The 26,495-nt window shown below is 38.3% G+C and overlaps 3 protein-coding genes, 1 long non-coding RNA gene and 1 pseudogene across 5 annotated transcripts; 3 read left to right on the forward strand and 2 right to left on the reverse strand.

Annotated features, from left to right (window-relative positions):
- The first annotated feature begins 963 nt into the window (after positions 1–963).
- On the forward strand, positions 964–2,865 carry LOC112166199 (probable 2-oxoglutarate-dependent dioxygenase AOP1). The gene is made up of 3 exons (XM_024302971.2): positions 964–1,400; positions 1,690–2,005; positions 2,240–2,865. The coding sequence occupies exons 1-3, from the start codon at positions 1,027–1,029 to the stop codon at positions 2,498–2,500; spliced, it is 951 nt and encodes a 316-aa protein (XP_024158739.1). The 5' UTR covers positions 964–1,026; the 3' UTR covers positions 2,501–2,865.
- Positions 2,866–4,026: 1,161 nt separating this feature from the next.
- On the forward strand, positions 4,027–5,035 carry LOC112168341. Of its 2 annotated transcripts, XR_002924191.2 has the most exons (3): positions 4,027–4,061; positions 4,346–4,480; positions 4,806–5,035. It is a non-coding gene; the product is annotated as an uncharacterized LOC112168341 (long non-coding RNA). The 2 variants fall into 2 exon arrangements; XR_002924190.2 differs by lacking the exon at positions 4,027–4,061 and having other exon boundaries at positions 4,096–4,480.
- A 592-nt stretch (positions 5,036–5,627) lies between these two features.
- On the reverse strand, positions 5,628–8,048 carry LOC112202034 (annotated as a pseudogene).
- A 2,777-nt stretch (positions 8,049–10,825) lies between these two features.
- Positions 10,826–12,533, reverse strand: LOC112166491 (probable 2-oxoglutarate-dependent dioxygenase AOP1). Its single transcript, XM_024303355.2, has 3 exons — positions 12,113–12,533; positions 11,581–11,902; positions 10,826–11,274 (listed from the first exon to the last, which is right to left on the reverse strand). The coding sequence occupies exons 1-3, from the start codon at positions 12,484–12,486 to the stop codon at positions 11,020–11,022; spliced, it is 951 nt and encodes a 316-aa protein (XP_024159123.1). The 5' UTR covers positions 12,487–12,533; the 3' UTR covers positions 10,826–11,019.
- Positions 12,534–16,255: 3,722 nt separating this feature from the next.
- Positions 16,256–18,019, forward strand: LOC112165943 (probable 2-oxoglutarate-dependent dioxygenase AOP1). Its single transcript, XM_024302657.2, has 3 exons — positions 16,256–16,682; positions 16,857–17,178; positions 17,615–18,019. Exons 1-3 carry the CDS (start codon positions 16,300–16,302, stop codon positions 17,855–17,857), a joined length of 948 nt encoding a protein of 315 aa, XP_024158425.1. The 5' UTR covers positions 16,256–16,299; the 3' UTR covers positions 17,858–18,019.
- The last annotated feature ends 8,476 nt before the right edge of the window (positions 18,020–26,495 follow it).

Raw genomic sequence — 26,495 nt, forward strand, 5'->3', positions numbered from 1 at the left:
TGTATAAATGATCAATTCATGTACGACTTCGAGATTTAAAATTGCATATGATTACCCATTTTGTGTCGATTAGGGCTAATGATGCATGGTTTCATTGTTTATAATCTACAATAGCATTACGTACTCTATATATTTGAATTATGAGATTAGTGATATTATAAACAACTATATCAGATAGTACATGGAAAGAGAAAAAGTAATGTGAATATCCACTAGAAACCACCGAGGACATATGAATGATGGGACCATGAATGATACATATGCATCTATGAAGACTGACATAGAAGCAACATCCCCAATCAATAGTATATTGTATAACAGGCGAACAACGTACTAATATTTTGTCTAAAATACTAATTTATTGTACTGTATTCAACAAAACAAAGTGAATCATCCAAGTACAATAGGACGTTTAGGACGGACTTGTGACCGCCAATTATGCAGTAAATGTCTCTCTATCATGCGAGGTCCTAAAATGGTCCTGGAGAAGCTTCTCTTATTACAATGATTTGAAATTAATATATGTAATATCATGCTGATAGTACGTATATTCTGTAGTGTTATGGGGGGACTAGTACTCAATATATATTACAATGATAAACCAGATAATAGAAATTCTTTCCACCTTAATTTGTTTTATACCAGATTGAATCTTTCAGTCTAGGTTAACTCAGTATATTTCTTATACATATGAACGTATGTTTGTGTGTGTGTGTGTATTGGGGCTTCAATATGTCACTATACATTCATGATTGTCTTAAAAAGAAACTTTACAGCTGAACGATGAAAATTGATGTAGCAAATTGGACCCTGATTAAAATTTCTCTTATTTTTATATTAGTCTCCTTCAACAACTGTGGTGCAATATAGGGAATATTTTTATATCCTTCTCACTTCAAGAACCTTGCAATATAAATAAATAAAACCCCCAAGGTACAAAAGATTCATCACTAAATACAGTACCAAAGTAAAGAGAAAGAACCAGTTCGTTGGAAACACATAGGAAGTGCTTGATAAGTTGGAGAAATGGGTTCAGATACTCAATACCAAATTCCCGCAATAGAATTCACAATGAATTCGCTTGAAGTGGACCGAGGAACTGTCGAGTGGTACCATCTGTGCAAGAAGGTTCGAGAGGCTTGTGAAAATTATGGTTGCTTCGAGATTGTGTATGGTAAGATACCTCCGCAGTCAAAAGCCGAAATCCTTTCAGCTTCAAGGAAACTTTACAGCCTTCCACTTGAGTCAAAGAAGAACAACCTTACCCCAAACCGTTACCAGGGTTACCTTGGACCGAGTGTCACTGCTCCCTTGTATGAAGGCTTTGGCTTTCAGGAAGCATCCAACTATGAATCCCTTAGAAGCTTCACAGAAGAAATATGGTCTCATGACCAGTTTTGGTAAGTAATCTCATTCATGTTGAGTTGACTATATTCAACATATATGCTTGATATACATTGTTGGTCGATCTATTTCCTACCTAAACTAGCTCATGTGTTTGAGCGTTCTACTGATTTTCTAACAAGCTATCAGATGCCTTTTGTCCTTATCTACACTTAACAATTTTTAGTTGAGGTCGATAGAATGGTCTTGCTTAGTTATCTTGCCATTTTACATTTCAGCCTTAATTTATGGTTATGTATTGATTTGTTTGTTTGTTTGTTCATGTTATATATGTTGCAACTGCAGCACTTTCCTTTCTATGATGAAGCAGCTGGATGAGCTGAGAGATATGATTCACTTGATGATTCTTGATAGCTATGGTTTGGAAAAATCATCAAATTTGATCATGGTGTCTAAGACACTGCTACGGTTACAGAAGTACACGGCACCTCCTTCAGGGGAGTACGCGATGGCTGCCCCGGCTCACACTGACAAGAATTTTAGCACAATCCTTTTCGATGATCAAGTTTCAGGTCTTGAAGTTCAAACCAAGGACGAACAATGGGTCAAGTTGCCTATATCTCCTTGCTCTTTCATCTTTGCTGTCGGAGACTTCCTCATGGTACAGAATAACTTAACTAATTCATAACTGAAATACTTTAGACACAATTCCATCTGAGTAGAGTCACATAAGTTCAGTAAGTTTATAAGCCCCACAATTTAGTAGGCCTACTAAATTGTGCTTGTGAATTTCGAGTGCTGAAGCTTGCTATGGGGAAATTGACTACACACAACTTACAATTGATGATTCAAAAGTTCCACACAAAGTTTGACAATCACTAATGGTGACCTGCAGGCATGGAGTAGTGGCAGAATGCATTCTGTGAAGCATCGGGTGATGATATGTGGAGAAAAAGATCGACATTCCTTGATAGCATCTGCACTTCCAATAGAGGGTTCCGTCATCAAAGCACAAAAGGAGCTAGTAGATGAAGACTACCCACAAATTCTTAAAGATTTCGACCATACAGAATTTTTCAACTTCATCTGTTCACCAGAAGGAAAAGCCATTGACTCACAAAAGCAAGTTTACGCATTTGCTGGAATTGGAACTTGATTTGTTAATTATAAATATTGAAAATAAAGGTTTTTGACTTATTTAATGCCGCATTTGCCTGATGTGTAGTGTCTGATTGGATGAGGCTCCTCCTTTTATTGTACATCTTCGTCGACGTGACATGCTTGGTCTTCCGAACCTCGAAGTTTCTTTGAGTTGTAATTTATTTATCCTCTTCATCTATTTGGATGGAGAATAGTAGCTCTGTTGATTTTCTGTTTTTGGCTAGGGGCATGGCCGTTGTCCCCCGGTCCCCCCTTCTTCTGTTTGTAATGCTTTTATCTTTTAATAAATTGTGTTGGGAAACTCTACTCTTTCCAATCCTATTTCAACCAAAGAAAAAAAACGTAGTATCTAATTCAACTTCTGCATTGATTTATGAAAGTTATGCTGTGATTACATCCTATTTCCGGCTACTACTAAGTAAACAAAACACAATGGATATACTAATGTGAAACTGAAAAATAATGTGGTCAATAGTATGCCCGATATTTAAATCCGTAACCCGCAAACTCGCACGCTAAAAACCAGCACAAATCCGCCCGTTTATTAATCCGGGTTAAAAAAAGCCCACACGCAATTTGCGGGCTAAACCCGTTGGAACCCATTAACTGAAAATCCTTTCCAAAAACTCATTTCTAGCAAACTTTTAGGATTTTTAATTTTTTAAAATTTAATTTACTCTCAAACTTTATCTTATTCTAGCAATCATTACAAAATGAGGCATTAATTGTAAAAATACGTGATCCGTGAGGATTCGACCGTTGGATCGTAGTATAATTTTGTGATGATGATTCTAAAGGCGATCTAGGACGATCCAACCGTTGGATCTTCACATAATTTTGAGAGGATGATCCTAAGGGTGATCCGTGAGGATCCGACCGTTGGATCGTCATGTAATTTTGTGAGGATGATTCTAAGGGCGATCCGGAATGATCCAACCGTTGGATCTTCGTATAATTTTGAGAGGATGAACCTAAGGGCGATCCGTGAGGATCTGACCGTTGGATCGTCGTATAAATCGGTAAAGATGATCCTCTAGGTGATCCGTGAGGATCTGACCATTGGATTTTCGTATAATTTTGAGAGGATTAACCTAAGGGCGATTCGTGAGGATCCGACCGTTGGGTCATCGTATAAATCGGTAAAGATGATCCTCTAGGTGATCTGTGAGGATCCAACCGTTGGATTGTGGTATAATTGTGATTTGTGAATTATGTTTTGTCAAAAAAGGAAAGGAAAAAAATCTAAAAAGATAGAAAATAAAAATTTTCAAAATAGAAATCCAAAAAAGTTCATATAGAGAAAATGGCAAATGCGGGGTTATATACATAAGTCTCAATTGGTTTTAGTTGCTTTGATAAAAAGTTCAAAAAAAAAAAAAAATGTTTACGGGTTCCAACGGATAACCCGCAAACCCACCGGGTTTAGCCCGCGAAACCCGTTAAGCTAATGGATTCTTACCGGGTCGACCCGTTAAGAACCCGCACGGTACCCGCACGCTGCTAGGCCTAGTCAGTAGTCAACAAAATACTTGAAGCTGATAGTGGCAGAGGATAAGGTTTGTTTACTCTCATCTGATACATGTTTATTGCTTCTAAATTTCCAATGAACACAATCATGCCATCTTTTATTAATTGTAAACTTCAACAAGAAATTTGAAGACTAAAATCTATGGATAGCAGATCAGGATGAAGTTTGCTGGGTTTCATCTGATATAAATTGCGATGAAGAGATCTCGAGAGAATTCAATTCTGCTCCGTATTAGTTAATACTGCTTCTTCTTTCTGATGGTGGCATGGTGCTTTTGCTTATTAAGACTCTGCTTGTTAATAAATGGTGCAGGCTGTATTATGGTACTGGTACTTTGAAGGCAAATTCTTCACTTGAAGAACATTCATGTTCGGTTCAGTCCTAGCATGCCACGTCTTGCAACATCTTCATTCGACAAAACTGTCAAGAGTCTGGGATGCTGATAATGTGAGTGCAATATTCTGTTCTCCATCATACTGTCATATTGTGCATAGCTTGTGCTTTGTTATTGAACATGTCTACAGTAATCAATATTTATATTTCTCCATCTTGAGTAATCATAGTTTGCTGTGCCAACCGTAACGGGTTTGGTTGCTTCGGCTAGTCATGATGATTAGTGGGTTAAGCTCTGAAAGTGAAATGATCGGTACTCTGTTTTTGTCAAGGAAATATCGTACACTGATTAACTGCACTCAGTATATAGGATTAGTTTTCTACTGATCATGATTTAATGCTCGTAGTTTGTGTTTTTTGATTGCTTGATTAATCACAGTCCTTTGCCTTTGTGGATCTTGAACGATTCCAAATGACCCCTGAAACCAGCAAGAAATTCTGATCATGGTGCAAAAGATAAGCCCTAAGCTAAAGAACAGCGGAAGAAGAAGAGGAACAGAGGAAAGAGAGACAACTGATATTGATTTTCTGTTGTAATTTTACGATTTGCTGCAACTGATTAAATATTGCTTCTCCACGAATCGAATGGGGAACAAAATTCCAAGCCCATACTTTTGTTTTTTCTTTTTCGTTTTTTCAATTCATTTCCAAACCGATACTTTTGGTTTGCATTGTATGACCCCCGTTATGTAAATTAACCACGGTTTGTTTCCAATTCCGCCTTATCTGCTAGCTCCAGCTCGTAATTCCAATTTGAAGCCTTCAGTTTGTGTAGGTTGGTACATCGATGCATCTCATCTCGTAATTGTCACTTGCATATTGGAAAAGTTTGTTTTGAATTAGAATCATAGACTTCTAATTCATGATAAGTATGTGGTTTTCTTTGAGTAATTTTAATATTTTTTATTACCAAATATATTTCGTAACGATTATCAATTGACTATTTTTGATCAAAATAGATATTAAATTTTATGTAAGGGATTCACAGCAAAAACTATGATGGCGACATCATTTACTCGAACAATGGTCACTTTATACCGTTGATAACCATAGCATTCAATCCACTATGCTAATCAACGGTATGAGATTAAACTGCTCAAGGCACATGTTATATACCTACAATTTAAGTAGACAGAAAAATAAAAAGAAAAGGTTTCTGATCAAAAATTGGATACATGCATTGATCTATTGTACAAGAAGATGGTAAGAAAGAATCAGTGTACAAGCAAAACCAGGCCTCAACCTGTCAGGTTGTGTTCCTGAAGAAGTGAACTAGCCAATACAATTATTTTGGGTGTCAAGGTAACTTAACATACATGCACACACTGTTCTACTTTCCACAGGGTACACTGTTCATACATTTGCCCTGATAATTGTCCGCTACCTGATCCAAGTCAGCTAAATTTGCCACAATGCTCATAAGCTTTTCAAAGGGCATACATCTTCCCATACCATTGCTCAATCACCCTAACTATAATTCTCAACCAACTATGGGAAAGTCAATCACAGTCCAAGAAGTTCCGTTAACTTATCTATATTGACTAGGACAAGTTTGATCTACCGTGTAATATAGTGTTAGCATTCCTGTGCAAACAGACATGGTGTGGTACATAACCCATACCTGACGGCAGAAAGTAACTTCCAACCAAATGGTTTTCAGCACCCAAGGGCCCTCAGTATACGGCTAAGGTTGTCAACAACAACTGACGAAGGGGCATACAAACCCCCAAGATTAATGGCATGATATTCCAAAACTTTCCATTGGGGGCAATTAAAGCCGTCTATATTGGCTGCTAATAGTCTCCAGAACCACGGTTTTCGGCAATGCAGATACTATATGCGTGAGACCTGCACCATGAGCACCAATAATAACAGAAGCATCTTGAATGGCCCGGACTTGTTCTTTCATCGACATGTGTGCAAACAATCCATTCAGTAGGTTTAATTTGCACTCCTTGTGATTCGACACCCAGCTCTTTAAGGCATCAAAGAGTTCTTGTTCATTGCTTAACCTTGATTCAACTCTACTACCGTGACGTGGATGCAGTAGATAATCTTCACGCCGAACAAAAAGGATATGGAGACCTGAGGCTTGCTTCTCAATATGCTGCCTATGCACTGGAATTCCAAAAGCAGCTCTAATCATTTCTCCAAACTCAGACAGTCGTGCAGTTTTCTGGTCATCAGGGTGCTGCCAAAGCTCTGGTGCAGAAGCTCCCTCACACTTTATATCTTCAGTGAGCCCCTTAAACCATGCAGTCTCATATCCAAGAGGTGAAATAATAGCATGACGAAAACAAACTGGACCACTAAAGCTTTTCGCATATCTAAGGCTAGAGAACAATGCTTTCCATGTTTCTTCCAATTGTGTCTGAATGACCAATGCAAGAGAGATCAGAAACAGAAGATTGGACCAGCATTCAGACCATTTTAACTATAAACAATAAAAATAGACAAAGTATAGCTGCATTTTACACCATAAAGTAGAGATCTTCTAAGGAAGATGAAGAACGAAAAAGAATAATATACAACAGAAGAACCAACAAAACATGTCATCCTGTCCTTAACAAGGCATCCTAAATTGCTTATGTTTTGGGGAAAACCCATTCTTGGAATGATATTTAGTAAGACTGTAAAACCAAAATCTAAAAAGAGTGTAAAATCCACTTGTAAAACCTTTTCTAAGGCCCACCTACAAAGTCCCTCCTATTATGGCCAATAATATTTAATTCATCCCAACAAACTACAAGTATTAAGGCATCTCAGTCCTTATCATGGTTGATACAGGTCAATGTTGTTGGATCACCACATTGTCAGTTTTCCTCAATCAGTTCATGATATCTCCATGTAATTTGTTCATGATATCTCCATCTAATTTTTTTTATTTTAAAAGTAAGTTTGACTGACATCACGCTCAAAGTAGCAAAAGGATCCAGGGGTATAGAAATCATATCAATTGAAAAACGAGAAAGATAAAAAATGGTAATATTCATCCTATCGTATGTAAAAGGACATCAACTGCAATACATATATGTCCCCTCCTCTAAACAGATACCCAAGAAAGTAGATGGTCACTTTCACTTTTCCAAAAGAATAATGTACCTCAACTACAAAAACCAGTGGAAGACTCTACCCTAGCATGTTTATGGAAAAAGAATTTGATCTCAAAAAATCCTAAACAAGGAACCAAATATGCAGAAACGAAGAATCCAAACGCACCGTTGCGAACGCACCGTTTCGAAACTCAGGCAACTCCTCCTCCTCCTCTTCCTCCTCCCCTCTCCCAATCATATCCTCCAAAACCTCGCCGCCAATCGGCATCTTCACCCTCTCCGGCACCATCCGGATCCTCCATCCCTCGCACACCGAGCTCCTCAGGGTCTCGCTGAATGCGCACCGGAACCAGCTGCCGGAATCTTTAGTGGGCTTCAGGAGATCGACCCGGCGGGTGAAGCCGTTGCCGAAGTAGGCCTCGCAGGAGCGGAACTCCCCGCTTGGGGTCGGGGACCAGGGGAGGTAGGAGGGGACGATCAGCCATGGCTTTAAGAAGCGGTATATGTGGTGGGGGTTTTGATCTGATAAAAAAAACTCCTAAAATTAAAATTTCAGCTTGTAAAATATTTTCGGGCACCATTTTAATCACTGAGAAAGTAAAATAGCTTTTAAAACAGGGGGTCGAAATTTGCACACCCCATTTTACATTCCACACACCCTTTATACTTTTTTAATATTTCTTATCAATCCACTATATATCTCTTTTAAAACTACTCTTCTCTCTCTCTCTCCCCCTCCTCCATCCCTCCCGGTTTCCACTTAAGCAACCTACACTTTAAGCTTGAATTTTTATCATCAAAATGAATGGTGAAGGCCAAATAACTTGGACTGATCGGCGACGATGAATTTCAAATGTTTAGTAACTAATGCAATTCTTGCATGCACACTTTAAGTGTATTTGATCGAATACAAAGCTCATAGAACCAGAAGCAGATAGAAATTAACCATTTCTTGCTAATACAGTCTACTCAAGCAAAATCACAGAGAGCCAAGCTACTACAGTAACAATTGAGCTAAATCCCAAGCTCAGAGCCACAATCTCTCATCAAAATCCAAACGAGTGTCACCGTCAGAAATCGTACATTCTCGACGGAGTGGAGAGCAGCGCCGTGGCCGCCGATGCCGATGATGAGAGCCATTCGAATCATATGAAATCTCCTTCCCAAACGCCACTGTTTCCGAACCAATACTCCGGGGCATGGCGGAGAAGCCCAGCACTCTAGAAACCACTACATACGTATTAATCATCTTCTCCCCAACAAAACTATCACTCAGGTCCAGCCTCAAGTCCCGCTTGAAAGCTTTCTCCGATGGGATAAAAACCGTGAAAGCTAGATCTTCCGGCAACATTTCGATCATCATCTCCCCAAACTTTCCGATCAGTAACTTGTTATCACTATGGGAATGATGAGTGGTGGCTGTTGTGGCTGGATCTGGAAGACGTATTATTGTGAGTGCGAGTATTACAAAGTTGCAAACCAATACCACCCCCAATGCGAACGTGATGAAGACGGAAATGAGGTTCTGGACCCAGTCCAGGCTGAGCTTCCCTTCGGGGGGCCATTCGATTGGGAAGTCTAGCTCCGGAGGCGGTGACAATGATCCTAGGATCGCTGGTTCTGCAACTTTCGGGACTTGGTTTGGAGATAAAGATTGTTCTTGATGTTGGGATGTGGGTAGCGGAGGTTGTTCTTGATGTTGCTCAAAAATTTTGAGTTTTGATGATGAAAATTCTAGTAAGCTTAAAGTGTGGGTTGCCCAAGTGGAAACCGGGAGGGAGGGGGAGAGAGAGAGAGAGTCTGAGATTTGGATCGGAGGGGGAGAGAGAGAGAGAGAATGGTAGTTTTGGAAGAGAAATATAATGGATTGATAAGAAATATTAAAAAAATGCAAAGGGTGTGTGGAATGTAAAAAGAGGTGTGCAAATTTCACCCCCCTTAAACAATCTCAACTTAGCTCGACAAATTCTTCAGGGACTTACATTGGCATCTCAATTGTTTAGCTTTAGGTTTTTATGATTAGTTCATTTTTGTAAATTTTTAGTCAAATTGAAAAACACTACGACATTATTGTAATTTACCATTATCGATCAATATAAATGGTTCTGGTTAGACAGACGTAGTTGATTAATTGAAGTGATCTAGTTCAGTACCTTAACAATATTTCAATTTGATGGAATATTCACAAAAGTGATATACTCATGAAGATTTAATAACTGAAAAGTCGATTTGCCAAGTTGTGATAAGTAAATGTGTTCCACAACCAATCTCTTACGTTGGCAAGCAAAAAAGCTATTCGATTGTGGACAAGCTCTATGTATATATGCACATGGCTGGAGAGATCCTTGTTGGCATTTGAATGATGGCACTCATGGCAAGAGGGATAAATGGCCTGTGTTTGCTTGGCGCACAGCAGGTGACGGCGGAGAGGCTGCCTGTGGTGGGGCAGCATGGGTTTTGTAGATAGGATGTTGGTATCACGGCCTTAGCCGTATTCAACTTGGACTTGGGCTTGTTGGTATTTGGGCCTGGGTTTTGGCCCTAGTCCAAGATTACATTTCTATTTTGATTTATTAAGCAATAAGTTTAGTTGGACGTGGCTTTATGCCGGTAATAAGTCCTTATCATTTTTTGGTAGGGCGACGTGGGCTCTATCCCGGATTGCACACTCAGTGTGCCTTGTCTGGCCTAGTGAGGTGATGAGCTATTTGCTTGATCAAATGGATGCAACCTCCTAGTGGCAAGATGAAATTGAGTGTCGCCGGAATTAATTCTATGCTGCAACATAGTAGGAAAGCTGTGCTATTTGTAATGATACTTCTTCGTAATAGAGTTATCTTTCCGGAATGTCACCGCTATGTCAAAGCAAATAGAGTAGCCATTCGTGCACTCTTTGTTACTTGGTGCTTGTTCGAATACATAGATTTTGTGGAGAATTCTAGTATTATTTTAGGATGTTCTCTTTATGCTTATTATAATTTGGGGTTTAGCCTCTACGTCCTTCCCCCCCCCCCCCCCCCCCCCCTTGTATTGTGCAATTTTATTAATCAAGGCTTGAGGGCAACCGCACCAGCCCATTTCAAAAAAATACACACACACACACATGGCTTCTTTGCTAATTGCTTTCTCAAAAGTACGAACACCCACGGTTAAACGTTAAACGCTAGACAATTAAATGTGATATCCCAAAATATAAGTGAAATTGAAAACTATTTGGTAAAAGATCCCTCGCTTATATAAACTATCCACTTGAACAGTTGCCATTAAGTATATAAGCGAGGGTGTTTGCACTAAATAAAAACCGCCACAATTTTGCACTTTTAAACATTAATCGCACATATTAACGGTTGCCATGAATTTTTTTCCCTCAGTTCAAACAAACATAGATAAAGTTGATATGTTATTACATGCAGTTGATTCTCTCTCTCTCTCTAAAACACACACACACACATATATACACACACTATATTGCTATATATGCACCTCGTACAGTATAATTACAGAGAATGTAATTAAATCACACAAAGCCTGCTATATTATCTAGTTTTGGACACCACAGTAAGTCTTCAAAGCAGATTGAGCTATCTGACCAGCCTCTGAATAGTAAAATCCAAGAAACTCGACATGATCGAATGGCTTGAAAAGCAGAGGATGCTCTTCATCCACAACCTCCTCTGGGGCTTTTATTATGTAACCTGCTTTTGGGATAGAGAACAATCCAGTGGAGTACCTAGCCTCATTTCCGGTCATCATCACTCGATGATGTGGAGAATGTAGTCGACCATTTGTCCATGCCTGCAAATCAAATCAGCACAAGTTTTATTATAGTGAAACCAATTAAATACATAGCAATTGGTATAGTTCTGACTTTTATGGATCCAAGCAAGTGTGTCACACGGAACTCACTGTTTCTGTTGAAATCAGAGCATTCAACCCAAACCAATAGGCAATGAGTGAAGACGCAGATGATGTATAAATGGTTTGATCTCATATATAAGCATTTGGCAAGACTATATATGAAGCACTGATTGTGGATTTCTTTACGTTTAGACAATTACTGTGATAGTATTTTCACAATCAAGAATATATGAAGCAACTCACATAGAGAGAATCGCCAATCATGGCGATAAATGACTCCGGCGAAGGTTTGACATTGATCCATTTCCCATCTTTGGTTTGCACCTCTAGTCCTTCAACTTGGTTTTGGTGCAAAATGGTGACAATGTTCTTATCTGTGTGGGAGTTTAGGCCCAGCTTAGTCTCGCTGGTTTGAGGGCCCTTATATTTCATAACTCGAAGAAGGTAGTTTGTTGACCCTATGTGTTCCTCCAGGTATTTCTCAAGTCCCAAGCTCTCCAAAATCATTCTCCTTATAATTTGATCCAGCTCAGATAGTTTCTCCGAGAAGGAATGAACAGTTTTGCTGCCATGAAAACCAATATTTGCAAGATAAGCATTTGATAATCAACCATTAGGTCTCATGCGTTCAACGGCCGGAAATTAAGTATATTTTTATTTTTGGATTAATCAATGGATTGCATGTATGATTAAGAGTAATAGTTACCGACAAGATAATATAGCAGATATATTTGTTGTTGCCACTATATACAGTCGGGGGAAAGAGTGTACTAACCTAAAATTTGGGTTTTGTTGAGGCCAAAAAATGTTTGTGAAACTTTGAACTTGTCGATCGACGGTTGCTTCCTCAATACCCATGCTCTCATATAGGGGCACCATGGGGTATTGCCCGACATAGCCATGAAAGGGCTTTTGAGAAACGTTTCGCAATTTGGTTTGTAAAGGGAGGTCGAAAAGCTCTTCTGTTGCTTCAAATATGCCTTTTCGAACGTCTGAAGGAACTTTGTTAAACAAAGCCTCGAAGCAACCATACTCTTCGAGTGCAAAGCGGACTCGAGCTCTAACTGAGTCCCACTCGGTGGTGCCCGGCTTGAGGTTTTGCATGGAGAAATCTATGGTGGGAAGTTTGAGAGGTGTTTCTGATCCCATTGTTATATTTGGTTGGGTTTAGAGAGGAAGATAGAAAAGCTCCCTTGTTTGAGTTCGTTTTTATGATTTCTTCAATCTTCGACTCCATCTATTTATACAACTCGATCTGACGATGTTATTACGAAGAGTCACTTCTAGGACTTAATTACTCAAATAAAAACCTAGTTTACTACAATGAAGACCTTATTTACCATATTAACAAGGTTTTTTTTTTTTTTTCATTTACCTATTTTACTCTAACGAGAATCTTATTTACCTTAATGAGGACTTTTTCTAGTTATCACATGAATCCTCAAAATAGTAATATGAGTTCTCAAAATAATAAATATTATATGAAATATGGCATGTATAAAAATATTAATATACGTATCTTAGCTTTACGCTCCTTGAGTACGTGGATATATTTTTCTAAGAATATCTTGAAACAACTCTATTCATACCTAATATTTGGTCTATATATTTGTTCGTTTGTTCTTTTGTCAAATGATTCAATGCGTGGTCCTCATTTTTGTTTTATCTTTGTGGCTAAATTTATTTATTTATGTTCTAAGGTACAATTATTACAACTTTTTTTTTTTTTTTTTTTTTTGAGTGGAAGACGACAATAGAACCAACACACACACCCATGCAGTGTATCCCAGCATAGCTAGACTAATCACTGCACCGCAGACGCACGAACCATTGGGTGTTTTAACTAACCCAGGTCCCTCAAATCTGCTGGCCACGGGATGGAGTTGGGATTCGAACTCTAGACCTGGGGGTTCCAGACTAGTCGAATAATGAATCTATCTCTTCGCTGATAAGTGCTCTGCATAATCTGCTTCTGGTAGTACTTAATCAATATAAAAGCACTGGGGATATGTACAAATTTTCTAAATGGTAGCAGGTACTGACTACTACCAATCACGTAATACGATGTTTTGCAATTGCTAAAGTTTTAAGTTATCAAATAAGGGACCCTTAATTTTTAATTGGAATCCAATTAAACTATTAAATAGAAGATCTTTTCTGATTAAGACCATTTCAAGTATTAATCTTAATGGTCCATGCATGACACATGAAGTTGGAGCTTTGTTAACTAGCTAAAATATATAATTCTCAAATGTGATACACCATTTCAATTAATATTGGTGGTCCATGCATGACACATGAAGTTCAGGTTTTGTTAACTAGCTAAAATATATAATTCTCAATTGTGATACACCATTCCAAGTATTAATATTGATGGTCCATGCATGACACATGAAATTCGAGCTTTGCTAGCCCGCTAAAATATATAGTTCTCAAATGTAATACATGATTGCTTAAAATATAGGTCTTATATATTATCATTTGAGAGGAATTCGTACAATAAGTCTCTAAGTTAATTTGAACGCTTTATGGCAGTACATATGCACATTGTTTATTTGAATATTAGAACATTTCACTAAGAAAAGTACCAAGATCAAGGATAACAAAAATGTCATTTGCCTTTTTAATTGCTTCCTAATCAAAACCCAAGATTATCCATTCATAGTATTACACAACAACGGGTAGATCAGTTGGCCAATTGTAAAATTTTTAAAGGGGAGGTTGATGGTCATCACCACTGTGTCAAAAGAATGGACTCCTCCTTAATCCACGTTCACTTAACTGTTAAAATTCATGGTTTGCATTAGACTGATTAAATTGACAAATATAGGATCGTTTATGATAAAATTAGAAATGCAAGGACTTAATTGATATTCACTCTAATATACAAGGTAGCAAATTGAGTTTAGCCCTTTTCTTTTTCCTCCTTTTTCTTTTATCTTCTGTACTACCTCACGCAAATCATGCACACATATGCTCCAAATCTTCACAAAAATTCTTTGTCAAATGGAGTGCACTTATTGCATAAGTAGGTAAGCCTTGAGCCACGACTCTTATTAAGATATCCTTGCCTATTCTACTTAACAATTTCCCTTGCCAGTTAGCAACCTTCTTAGCCAAATTCTCCTTGATGTACCTGAAAGTAGCCGTTTCTTCCTCCTAACATAAGAAGGCAATCCTAGATATTTCTCATGTGAAGCCACAACCTCCACCCCCAAAGGACTAGAAACTTCCTCTTGCATTAAGACTGGTACATTCTTGCTAAACACCATAGAACTTTTATCAAAGTTGACCAACTGACCCGAAGCTCTCCCATATGTCTCAATGACATCTTGTATCTCATAGCAATCCTCCAAAGAACCGTGAGCATAAAGCATACTGTCATCCGCAAACAATAATGGTTAACTGAAAGAGCCTCATTGCAAACTTCAATACCAAGAAGAAGCCCATAAGCTTGTTTCCATCTAAGTAAAGCCGAAAAACATTTAGCCCTAATGAGAAATAAATATGGAGATAACGGATCCCTATGTCTCAAACCTCTACTCGGAATCACATGACCCTGAGGCTTGCCATGCACCAAAAAGGAAAATCTCACATAACAAACGCATTGCATCATCATCTCAATCCAAGAATGAGCAAACCCAAATATTTCAATTACTCTCCTTAAGAATAGTCACTCCATTATGTCCTAAGCCTTGCTAAGGTTCAGCTTCAAAGCCATATAACTGTCACTGCGCCCTCTTATTTGTTGTGTACAAAATAAGCTAACTCATTTGCCAAAAGGATACTATTTGTGATCAACCTACCATGGACAAATGCACTCTAAAAAGGAGATATCAAATTTGGTAAAATCATCTTCAAACGATTAACAATGACTTTGGAACAAATTTTGTAAATAACATTGCACAAACCTATAGATCTCAAATCTGACATGTGCTTTAGATTACTAACTTTTGGAATAAGACATATGTGAGTGAAATTTATCTGCCTGAGAAGCTGACCTGACTGCAAAAGCTCTGAATAGCCTCAATGACGACTGTTCCAATAGTATCCCAATAATGTTGAAAAAATAGAGGAGGCATCCCATCTGGTCCTGGTGATTTAGTAGGGTACATTTGAAAAGGTGCATACTTTACCTTATCCTGCGAATATGAAGCACAAAGCTGTTCATTCATTGCTTGAGAAACGCTCCTTCTCCAATCAAGTCTCTAATTGTCATGGACGCGACTTGAGTTCCTTGCCATTGAAAGATCATCCTAATTGGATTATTATCAAGACTTTGATTTGGGACTTGGATTGTTACTTAATTAGACCAAGTCTCCAATATGAGATTTGTGTCCCAATTTCAATATTTGAATTGGAATTGTTAATTAATTGCCCTCGCAAACTTAGAGAGAGATTGCATGTAACCCTGTTAGGGTGCATGTTGGAGAGAAAATATCCTACATTAGAAAAGTGACAAAAGATAATATAAATTATAAGTGAGTAGCTTACACCTGATAGAGACCTTTTGTGTTCAAAACAAAACATCAAATAGGTAGTTAAGTTAGGACAATATCGATACAATAGTAGACCACATATTACACTTGTCGTTGTTTAAAAAAATGTACCTCTACTTATTATGTTCCCCAAACTATAATATAATGAGCTAGAGTAGATAAGAAGAACGGCACTGGTTCAGGTACTATTGTGACAATATATATATATATATATATATATAGCATAATTTTGTAGTTGATAGGTACTCGTAGCAACTTAAATTTATCATTTTTATGGTTGAATTGGTCTAAATATGTTCTAAATGTCTCATTCTATACATATACATACATACATATATATATGACATCAGGGCAACAATCTCACCTCTATATATAAGTTTCATATCAGAGCCATAATTCTGCAAGTAAACTAGCGAGCTGTTACAATTAAGAAATAATATTTCTTATCGATCACTCAAAAACTATGGGGTCTCAAACTCAGCCAGCTAAGGTTCCCATTGTAGATTTATCAAAAGAGGACTTGAAGCCAGGCACAGATGCATGGCTCTTGGTAAGCAAGGAAGTCATGTATGCCCTAGAAGAGTATGGTTGCTTTGAAGCTATTTACAATAAAGTTCCCTTGGAACTTCACAACTCAACTTTTTCTTTGCTCGAAGACCTTTTCAATCTTCCCTTGGAAACTAAGATGCAGAACACCAGTGACAGGCCTTACCACAGCTATATTGGCCATGGACAGTATTCCTTTCTTCCTCTCTACGAATCCTTGGGTGTCGATAACCCGACGACATTAGAAGGAGCTCAACGCTTCACAAGTATCATGTGGCCTAAAGGAAATGACAAGTTTCGGTTAGTGCATGTGGCTCATGACTCACTCTAACGCACTAAATCAAATTTTACTCATCAAACTAATGATTTGTCAGTATTTCATTTATTCAAATCCCAGCGTACGCATGTGATTGTATAATTGTAAATATATACATATTTTCTTATTGTGTAACTATTTAATCTCTGAAAAATCAGTGAAAGTGCTCATTCCTTCTCAAAGCTGGTGGCCGAATTGGGAGAAATGGTGACAAAAATGGTGTTTGAGAATTATGGTGTGGAGAGGCTCTATGAGTCCCACATGGCATCAACGACTTACCTCCTCAGATGCTCCAAATATAGAGCGCCTCAGCTGAATGAGACTGATATGGGATTGCTTCCTCACAAAGATAAGACCTTCTTATCCATACTTAATCAAAATGAGATTAATGGTTTGCAGATAAGAACAAAGGACGGAAAATGGATTGATGTGAAACCTTCACATTCATCTTTTCTAATCATGGCAGGAGACGCATTCATGGTGGGTCGATAACTTTTGCTTTTTTTAAATAAAATTTCATCAAGGAATAAGAGAATTTCATTAATTTCTTAAAGATTCGATAAATAATAGTGTACGACTAACTAGTTAGATCCTGAATTTTAGTTTTTAACAATTTAATTAGACAAAACATAACCTTAACAGAATTAAAGACTTAACGTGTAACATGGTAAGAATTACAAAAACGAAAAATATAATCTGACAAGATTTGCAAACAAATAATAATTTTATATCATCGTTCGCATACAATTGTGTGTGTATTTTCTTCATGACGTTGTGAGAGTGGTATTCATAATAGAAATGGTGATAAGGAAGGGAAATTCATGTCAAACATTTTCGTTCATTTCATTTTAAATCCCAATTACGTACATGCCTGAATCTCAGTACCGTAAATCTTTTATTTTCACTTGATATATAGGCATGGAGTAACGACAGGTTACACTCTTGTGAACACCAAGTCGTCGCGAAAGAGAAGAAAACCAGATACTCCTTGGGATTATTCGCATTTAATAGTGGGATCCTGCAAGTACCTGAAGAGTTAGTCGATGAGAAACACCCCTTGCTCTACAGGCCTTTCGATCATATTGGTTTCCTTTTTTTCAATAGGACACCAGAAGGAATAAAATCTGAGTGTCCTATCAAAGACTACTGTGGTGTTTGAAATCTCTATTGATCTAGAGGGAGCGTGGTCGGGTTGTCATCTTAATTACTTGTTGTCTTTCCGCTGTATGTAGTGATAATGTCAATTAAGGTTGTTGTCGTATTTTCTATATTTGGCTGCTACTGTTTGAATAAATAAAGTAAAGGAAAATAGTTTCTTAACTTCTTCAACATGGAGTCTCAAATATGATTATGTTGATCATTTAGATGAAAAAAAACATGTTAAAAATAAATAAAAAGGGATGCACTACCAGCTTTCTCCTTTGACAGTCCGACTTTTTAGTAAATTATAGACCTCTCCCTGAACCTCAGAACCCTTTTATTTATTTTTTTTGTTGCAAATTGCAATCAACTAACATTAAACTTTAGGAAAGTTACAGAACCCAGAAATTGGGTCAAGTGCAGAAACGAAGACGAACAGCAACATAAACTGGAGGGTAAGAAACCAAACCCAAACAACAATATAAACAGAGAAACAAAGATAGAGAGAACAACAACAACAGGAACCCAAAACCAGGGCAATCCATCCAAACCCAATCTAGCCAAGCAATTGACGCTGCCACGGCGATAGCGCCACTGCCAACGAAACTCGCACCAATGTGCATGAATAACATTGAACCTGATTTGGAGAGCTTGAGAAGGTACGACGGCGATCCCGATCGAGAGCACCCGAAAATCCTAAGTCTAGACACACAAGAGGGAGCAATAAACCTCAAATCATCATTAGAGAACATCTTCGACAGCCAAAAGAGGAACCGTAAAATCCAGAACAAGAACTAAAAGAAACAGTTCCACAAAGGGATCAAAAGAACAGCCACCTAAAGGGTGAACAATCCGGTGTTGCACGAATGGGTTCTGACCCAAGTGCGCTACCGGGCAAATCCTGCTTAAAACAAAAACAAAGGCGGAAGGCAGCAGAAGAGAGACGCTGAAAGTAGCGAAACCCAAACAAAGAATATGATCTGAAAGTTGAAAAGAAACTAGATATGGAAGGGCAATTTGGAGCCGACGAGAACACACCGAAATAAAGGAAAAGAAAGAAACAAATAAACATAAATGAAATAGAGAGGCAAGATATCTCAGATGCAGGCTGTAGCCTGAGCAAAAGCGCCCATGATAGGCAGAGTACGCTGCCACCGACTTTCACTAGGGAGGATAGAAAAGCCGAAAGAAAGGTTTTGGTACGGTCTTATAACTTAAGAGCTTAAGTTTATTAATGGATACGGCCGTGAAAACAACCTGCAGACTCTGGTGAACATGAGTTCAATTAGTACTATTGAATTTTTGTTACATCCATAACTAGAATTACCTGTTTGGGTGGTCCTTTGAATGATAAACGATTAAAATCTTTATTTTTACTTTCATTTTAAATTTTTAGGGGACTCTAAGTTTTGTTGTAAAACAGAAAAATTTCTGAGAGAGAGAGAGAGAGTTTGGACACATAGAATCAGATTGTGTGTGTATTCATCTCACCATGAGGGGGTTTATATAGGAGTACATGATGTATACAAATAGGCAACGTTTAATAGCAACGTCAATTACTCCTATTCACAATCCTATCAATCACTAATCTATAGTGAAAGGAAAGGCATATATGACTCTCCATCTATTTACATGATATTAGCCATAATTATTTACAACACTCCCCCTTGGATATTTCATGTCAATAGTGTTGCCTAGGCTGAGCGCTTCTAAGTTGCCTCGTCAAAAACCTTGCCAAGTAATAAAAACCCTGTGGGAGAAAAACAACCTTGGTCGAAGGAGAAAAAGAGCACAACGCGCTTGAGTGTGGAGTAGCAGTATCACAGCTTCAGAGATCGGTGACGTCTTCTTATTAGCACCATAAGTAGGTAGTATGTCTACGAGAGGGATGCATTAGAGTTGCTACACCAAAACCTTGCCCAGTAAGCCCAGTGGGAGAAACCCGTGGTCGAAGGGAAAAGATGAGCAAATGCATATATGTCAAATCAAAGCATCTTCAGGATGTACTATAATTGGGGTGACCATGCTAAAGATGTGCCTCGTTAAAACCTTGCCAGGTAACAAAACCCAGTGGGACAAAATAACCCTGAACGAAGGACAAAAAGAGTACACGATGGTCAAGTGGGTATGCTTCAAGATACTCCCCCTGATTTCGACTCCCCCTGAAAATTACATGTTAGGTAATTCAGATAGTTTACGTAGACCAATACCTTGAACATACTTCTAGAATGTAGACTTTGGTAGTGACTTGGTAAAAAGGTCTGCACGATTGTCTTCAAATCAAATATGCTTAACTTCAATCTTCTGATGCTCCTGTTGTTGCTAATTGAAGGAGAACTTCGATGCAATATGTTTGGTGTTGTCTCCTTTGATGAAACTCGTCTTTATTTGCTGTATGTAAGCAGCATTATCCTCGTGCATAATGGTTGGTTCATCAATGGTGGAATGCAGTCCACATGTGCTTCGAACATGCTTTGTAACGACTTTTAGCCATGTACATTTACATACTGCTTCGTGAAGAGCTAGTATCTCAGCATGATTCTAAGAGGTAGCAACAACTGTCTATTTCGTAGACCTCCAAGAAATTGCAGTATTCCCAATGGTAAAGACATAACCAATCTGGGAACATGCCTTGTGCGGGTCTGATAGATATTCTATATCAGCATATCCAACAAGGCAAGCATCATTCTGAGGATCAAGGGGGTTTGATCCATTCCTTGATGCGTAGGGATAGAATAAGCCCATATCCGCCTTACCTCTAAGGTAGCGAAAAATGTCTTTTATGCCATTTTAGTGGCAGTGTGTTGGCGCAGAGCTATATCTAGCTAACAAGTTCACATCGAATGAGATGTCCTGTCTAGGTCATTCAACCAAGTACAATAATGCGCCTATTGCACTTAGATATGGGACTTCTGGCACCAATATCTCTTCGTTATCATCTGCAGGACGATACGGTTCTCTTTAGACTTCAGACGACCATGGTTGTGCTTGCTTTTATCCTCATTAAAGCATCTTAACATCTTCTGGATGTAATTTGGTTGATGGACCAAAATTTCATCTGCACTGTGCTCGGGCTCCAGGTCGAGACAATAATTTGTTCTCCCAAGGCCTTTCATCTCAAATTCCAACTTCAGGTGCTTTGCGGTTTCCTTGATCTCTTCAGGAGTATTGATCAAATTCATGTCATTAACATAGACCGCCACAATTCCAAACTAGGAACTTGTTTCCTTAATAAACACGCATGGGCATAGTTTATTATTCACATATCCCATCCCGATTAAATATTCACTTAGACGGTTATACCACCTCCGTCTGGATTGTTTCAATTCATAAAGTGAACGCCTCAAAACTAATGAAGAGCGTGTTCCGTGGTCTAGAACTATTTGCATCGGATATATTAAGTCCTTCTGAAACTTTTATGTATATCTCTGTATCGTGATCCCCATAGAGATAAGATGTGACCACATTCATAAGCTGCATATTCAGTTTTTCGGAAACTACCAAACTGAAAAGGTAGTGGAACGTTATGACGTCCATTACGGGAGAATACGTCTCCTCGTAATCAACCACAGGGCGTTGAGAAAATTATTGCGCCACTAGACGAGTCTTGTGTATCACAATCTCGTTTTTCTCATTACGCTTCCTTACAAATACCCATTTAAATTCTACAGGTTTAACATGGGGAGGTGTAGGAACAACAGGTTCAAACACCTTTCTCTTTATCAAGGAATCTAATTCGACCTGGATTGCTTATTTCCTTTTTGGCCAGTCGTCTCTTCGTTGAACTTGATCAACAAAGCAAGGTTCGACGTCATCGCATATTATAGTTTCGGTGGCCACCGCAAATACTAATATATCATCGATGATGATCTCATTCCAATTCCAAATCTCACTAAATTTACCGAGATTTCTCTATTCTCGGGAGTAGGTTCAGATGTTGGAGCGTCCCCCAACATCGTCTCTTCTAGGACAGACCCATAATCCGGATTTATCTCATGAGATGGATCGGTTTGAGATTGCGATGTTAAGAGGATTCATTTGTGCCAAGTTTACCCTCTTCTGGGGATAAGAATCCTTCAAACCTAATGGTCTACCTCACTTCAGGGAAGGGACATATGACTGGTTAGCCGCCATGGTCGTACCTCGTCCATCTGGGACGACACATCCTACAAGGACGTCTATCCTTGCAAGCACATTTGCAGCAGGTATATATGATCTCGTCACTTTAGCTAGATCAGAGAAAGCATCTGGCATATTTTGGGCTACACTCTGTAGATCTAGAATTCTCCGCACTTCATTATCACATTGTGCGGTTTGGGGATCAAGATGAGACATAGTGGGGACATTCCACATCAATTCACGTCGTTCATCAGGAACGGTAACGTTCTTATCTCCCCCTAACGGCGGGAAGACTGTCTCATCAAAGTGACAATCCGCAAATCTAGCGGTAAAGAGATCGCCTGTCAAGGGCTCGAAAGAGCACATAATGGATGGGATTCATAATCGACATGTATGTCCATCCTTTGTTGAGGACCCAATTTTGTACGTTGTGACTGCACAATTGGCACGAGGACTGCATACCCAAATGCGCGTAAGTGCGAAACATCAGGTTCGTACCCAGTCACCAACTGTAACACGGAGTAAGGTTGGGTAGCAGTGGGCCTCAACGGGACCAACATAGCTGCATGCAAGATTGCATAGCTCCATGCAGAAATTAGAAGCTTGGTGCGCATTACCAAGATTCTATCTGCGAGATCATCTTGGGTGTGAACATAGGGAACTATATGTTCAGAATCAATCCCAAGGGATATGCAATAATCATCGAAAGACTTCGATGTATACTCTCCGGTATTATCAAGTCTTATGGACTTTATGGGATAATCCGAGTGGTGAACCCTCAATTTCATGGTCTGGGTGAGTTTAGCAAAAGCAGCGTTTTCTTGTGGACAATAGTGTAACATGTGATCACTTTGTCGATACATCAACCAAAACCATTAATATTTAACTGGTCCACATGGTGGTTGGATATGTCCACAAATTTTCCTTGCATTCTGTGCAGAAAAATGGTGGTGTATGTACTAGTCTTTGCATATGATGGTCTAGTATGGCAGAGCGTGTCATTATATACAAGACCCTTATTTAGAAGGGGGTGCACCTGTGATGAATTGAGGATACGGTGTATCATACTTTGACCTGGATGTCCCAAAAGGTCATGCCATAGCAAGTAATTGCTTGAATTAGTTAGCTTCTAGCTAACAGATTTCAATTTCTCCAATGTACGCTTCTGGTCGCACACTCGGAGGTTATGCAAAGATATTCCACGCATTTTTCTCAATGGTTTCAATGTGGTAACTGTTGGTTCGAATATCCTTAATACTCAATAACGTTCTTCTGGAACGTGGAGATTATAAGGCCTCATTAATGGTAGGTTCAGTACCATTGGACAACATATAGTGGGTTTTGCCATAACCCTCTATCAGGTTGGATTGGCCTGATACGGTTGTCACAGAGGTATGAATAGACAATAAGTTTGAAAAACATCTCCAATCTGGGAGTATGGTGTGTGTAATAACACTTTTAACCAGACAACAAACTTCCCCACAGAATATATCTATTCATTTATTTAATTCAATGGATCACATGTATAAATAAGTTTATTGAATTAAATATATTCGAACATAACCACATTTCTATAATCCAAAATAATTGAAAACATAAATCACCAAAATCTGAAAATGTTTCATTCATTAAGATGAAATAGATATGACACAAGGGATCAATTATACCCATGTCTTCGAGTTCTAATCCTCGGTATGTTCAGTAACTGCCTGAAAATCCATGATCTCTAGTGTCGAATCGATAGAAAATTACCCTTCAATAAAGTTGGTATTTCGAGTTCCTCGACCGGCGTAATACTCATCTACTGCTTCGACTATCGCACAACAGGTGCGGGACCAGCAATCGATTCCTCCACATCGATAACAAAGATCATGCTGATTCTGGTGGCAGCGGGCCGGACCAGTGTTCCTTTGAACTCAGGCTTGTTGAGTTAGGGCATCACGGTTCCTACAACGTGGGCCTTGGCCACGTGGAGCTGGATTACATGCACCTTGGCCTTTTGGGACTTGGCCACGTGGCTGATGGTCATATGGGTTATTTTGTTCTGCCAATCATGTCTTGCTTCAAGCAAGAAATGGTCATCTGATGGTGAAAGTGCTCTTCCAGAATGACCCAAAGAGTCTGTATATCCTCCTCATCGGATACTCAACTTGGAGTGTTTACTCCATATGTTTCCTTTTTGAAAATTATGGCACTTATATTAAAAGCCTCAATGATGACATTGTTAGCATTGATTGTTGATCTTATCTTCTTTGCAGTCAGATGAATTTTCACATCTTGAGTTCACTTTAGATAGTTTCTTCTGGAGACCTCCAAAGCAACAAAGTCAAACATGTTGAGATTTGACATTTCTTACAGGAAAGGAACAAATAATATTAGTGCTTTGGGTAATATCATCCATAAGCAAGTAATAAGAACTTCAAGTTCTATAACATGGTATGAAAAATCGGATTAGACATGTAAAATCTACTGGTTTTATCATGTGTGGTGAATTTATGAAGGAAACTTCAAGTTTCTTAAATGGCATTATCGAAACTACAAGTTATATTTATGTATGAACTACTGGTTCATCAAATACCTGCATTTTCTACACATATATTCTAATGCGAAAATTTGGCAAGTAACAAAATGATATTGAATAGAGCAAATTGTAATAATATCTCACAAATTGGATAAATAAAAATCACAAATCAATTGAGATATTAATTGCATGCTAGTAATATAACAGATTAATTATCACACAATTATGTGAATAAATGCTTCTGGCAATTAATTACACATATTAGATATGGTGAATTTATTTACAATATGATTTACAATATGAAATCATTTTTCCTTTTATTTTTGATTCTGTTGGACCAAAGAAGGAGTGGGTTTGATAGTGAAGCCTATCGAGCTTAGTCTGCAGGCTTGTGACCTAGGCTTTCATGCGCTAGTCAAAAAGTATGTGAGGCCTGCTAGGCTGCTAGGTCCTGCAGAGGGAGAGTGGGCCTGCTGGGCTCAAACTGGTCTGCCAAGGAATGAAAAGTTATTACTCAACTCTTTCGGTAACTCCAATTGAATACGACCAGGTAAGGAAGGATGAGGTTTAGGTGGAGCGAAGCTCGCTTAAGTACAATGCCTCATCTGAACCTTTCCTAGACATCGCATCCAACTGGATGAGCCTAGTTTGAGAAGATTCATAACTTTTGTCATGGTAACATGTAGTAAGTTTCTATTCTGGCCTTGCAACTTGGGCCTGAGCTTCTGGCTCGAATTTGTTGCTATGACTTTGGGCTTGATTTGAGCTTCTGACTCAACCTCTATTAATATTCACAATTATAACATAACCAAATTCAATATATGTTATTAAATCGTAACATAAATAAATTAATGCAGAGGTTATATACCTAGGGAAATGGGTTCAAATCTCATTAATGCTTCTGACATTACGTACAGGTAATAAATTTGGCAAATGCTTCTGGCATAATGTTTATGTAATAATCACGTAATAATTTAGCCAATAATGCTTCTAGCATAAGGAATTATAATGGCATAATTCAAATTTGTGTAACCAAAAATTAAGCCCATAATTCTTCTATCATAATTCAGGCAATAATTCAGAATTGTCTCAATGTGATAATGAAGTGATTGTGGTAATGAGCATAAATTACAATGGTAATTGCTTTGGATAAAATCAATCAAAATCAAATCACGGGTTGATCAATCACCAATTAATTGGCCTCAAATCTGCTTCTGGCAGAATTAATACTAAATAATGTTAACACATATTAACTTGCCATAGTGGTACAGCGGACAACATGTTGAGTTGGTACCTATTTTAGCTGGGTTCGAATCCCAGCAACTGCATAATCTGTTTTTTTTACTACAGATATATAGTTGCAGTCCATAAATTTTTCTCTTTTCTTTTCCAATCAAACAATCCCAAACACATGAACAAATATATACAAATACATATACCAAGTAAATAAATCATGTAGGATTTGCTAGGGTTCATGCATTATGGTGATTTTTCATATTCAATCAATAGGCTCAATAAGCAAGAAGCATGAATATAAAATTAGGTTTTGGAAAACATTACTTGATGAAGGACGGATAAATCTTCAGCTTATGTGTGCAGAACTGAGAAGGTTGTCTTCTCAGCCAATCCAAGAGCTATTCGCCTCTTCTGGACAGCTCACACTTCAACTCCAATAAGGCTGAAATTTGGAGGGCAAATAGAAGAGGCAGAGACGAACAACTTTGATGAAGAAAAGTTTTTGATCTGAGGTCCCGATCAAGAGGTTTCGGGGCGTGCAAACAGGCTGCAGCAGGGGGGTTTTTTTTTTCTTGGCTAGAGCTTTGGTTAGAGCTTCGTGCTGATAACGTGTTGTAAAACAGAAAAATTTCTGAGAGAGAGAGAGAGTTTGGACACATAGAATCAGATTGTGTGTGTATTCATCTCACCATGAGGGGGTTTATATAGGAGTACATGATGTATACAAATAGGCAACGTGTTGGTGAAATTACAATAAAATTATAATTTCTATATGAGAAAC

Source organism: Rosa chinensis, chromosome 5, assembly GCF_002994745.2.
Source record: "Rosa chinensis cultivar Old Blush chromosome 5, RchiOBHm-V2, whole genome shotgun sequence".
In the NCBI taxonomy this organism is placed as follows: domain Eukaryota; kingdom Viridiplantae; phylum Streptophyta; class Magnoliopsida; order Rosales; family Rosaceae; genus Rosa; species Rosa chinensis.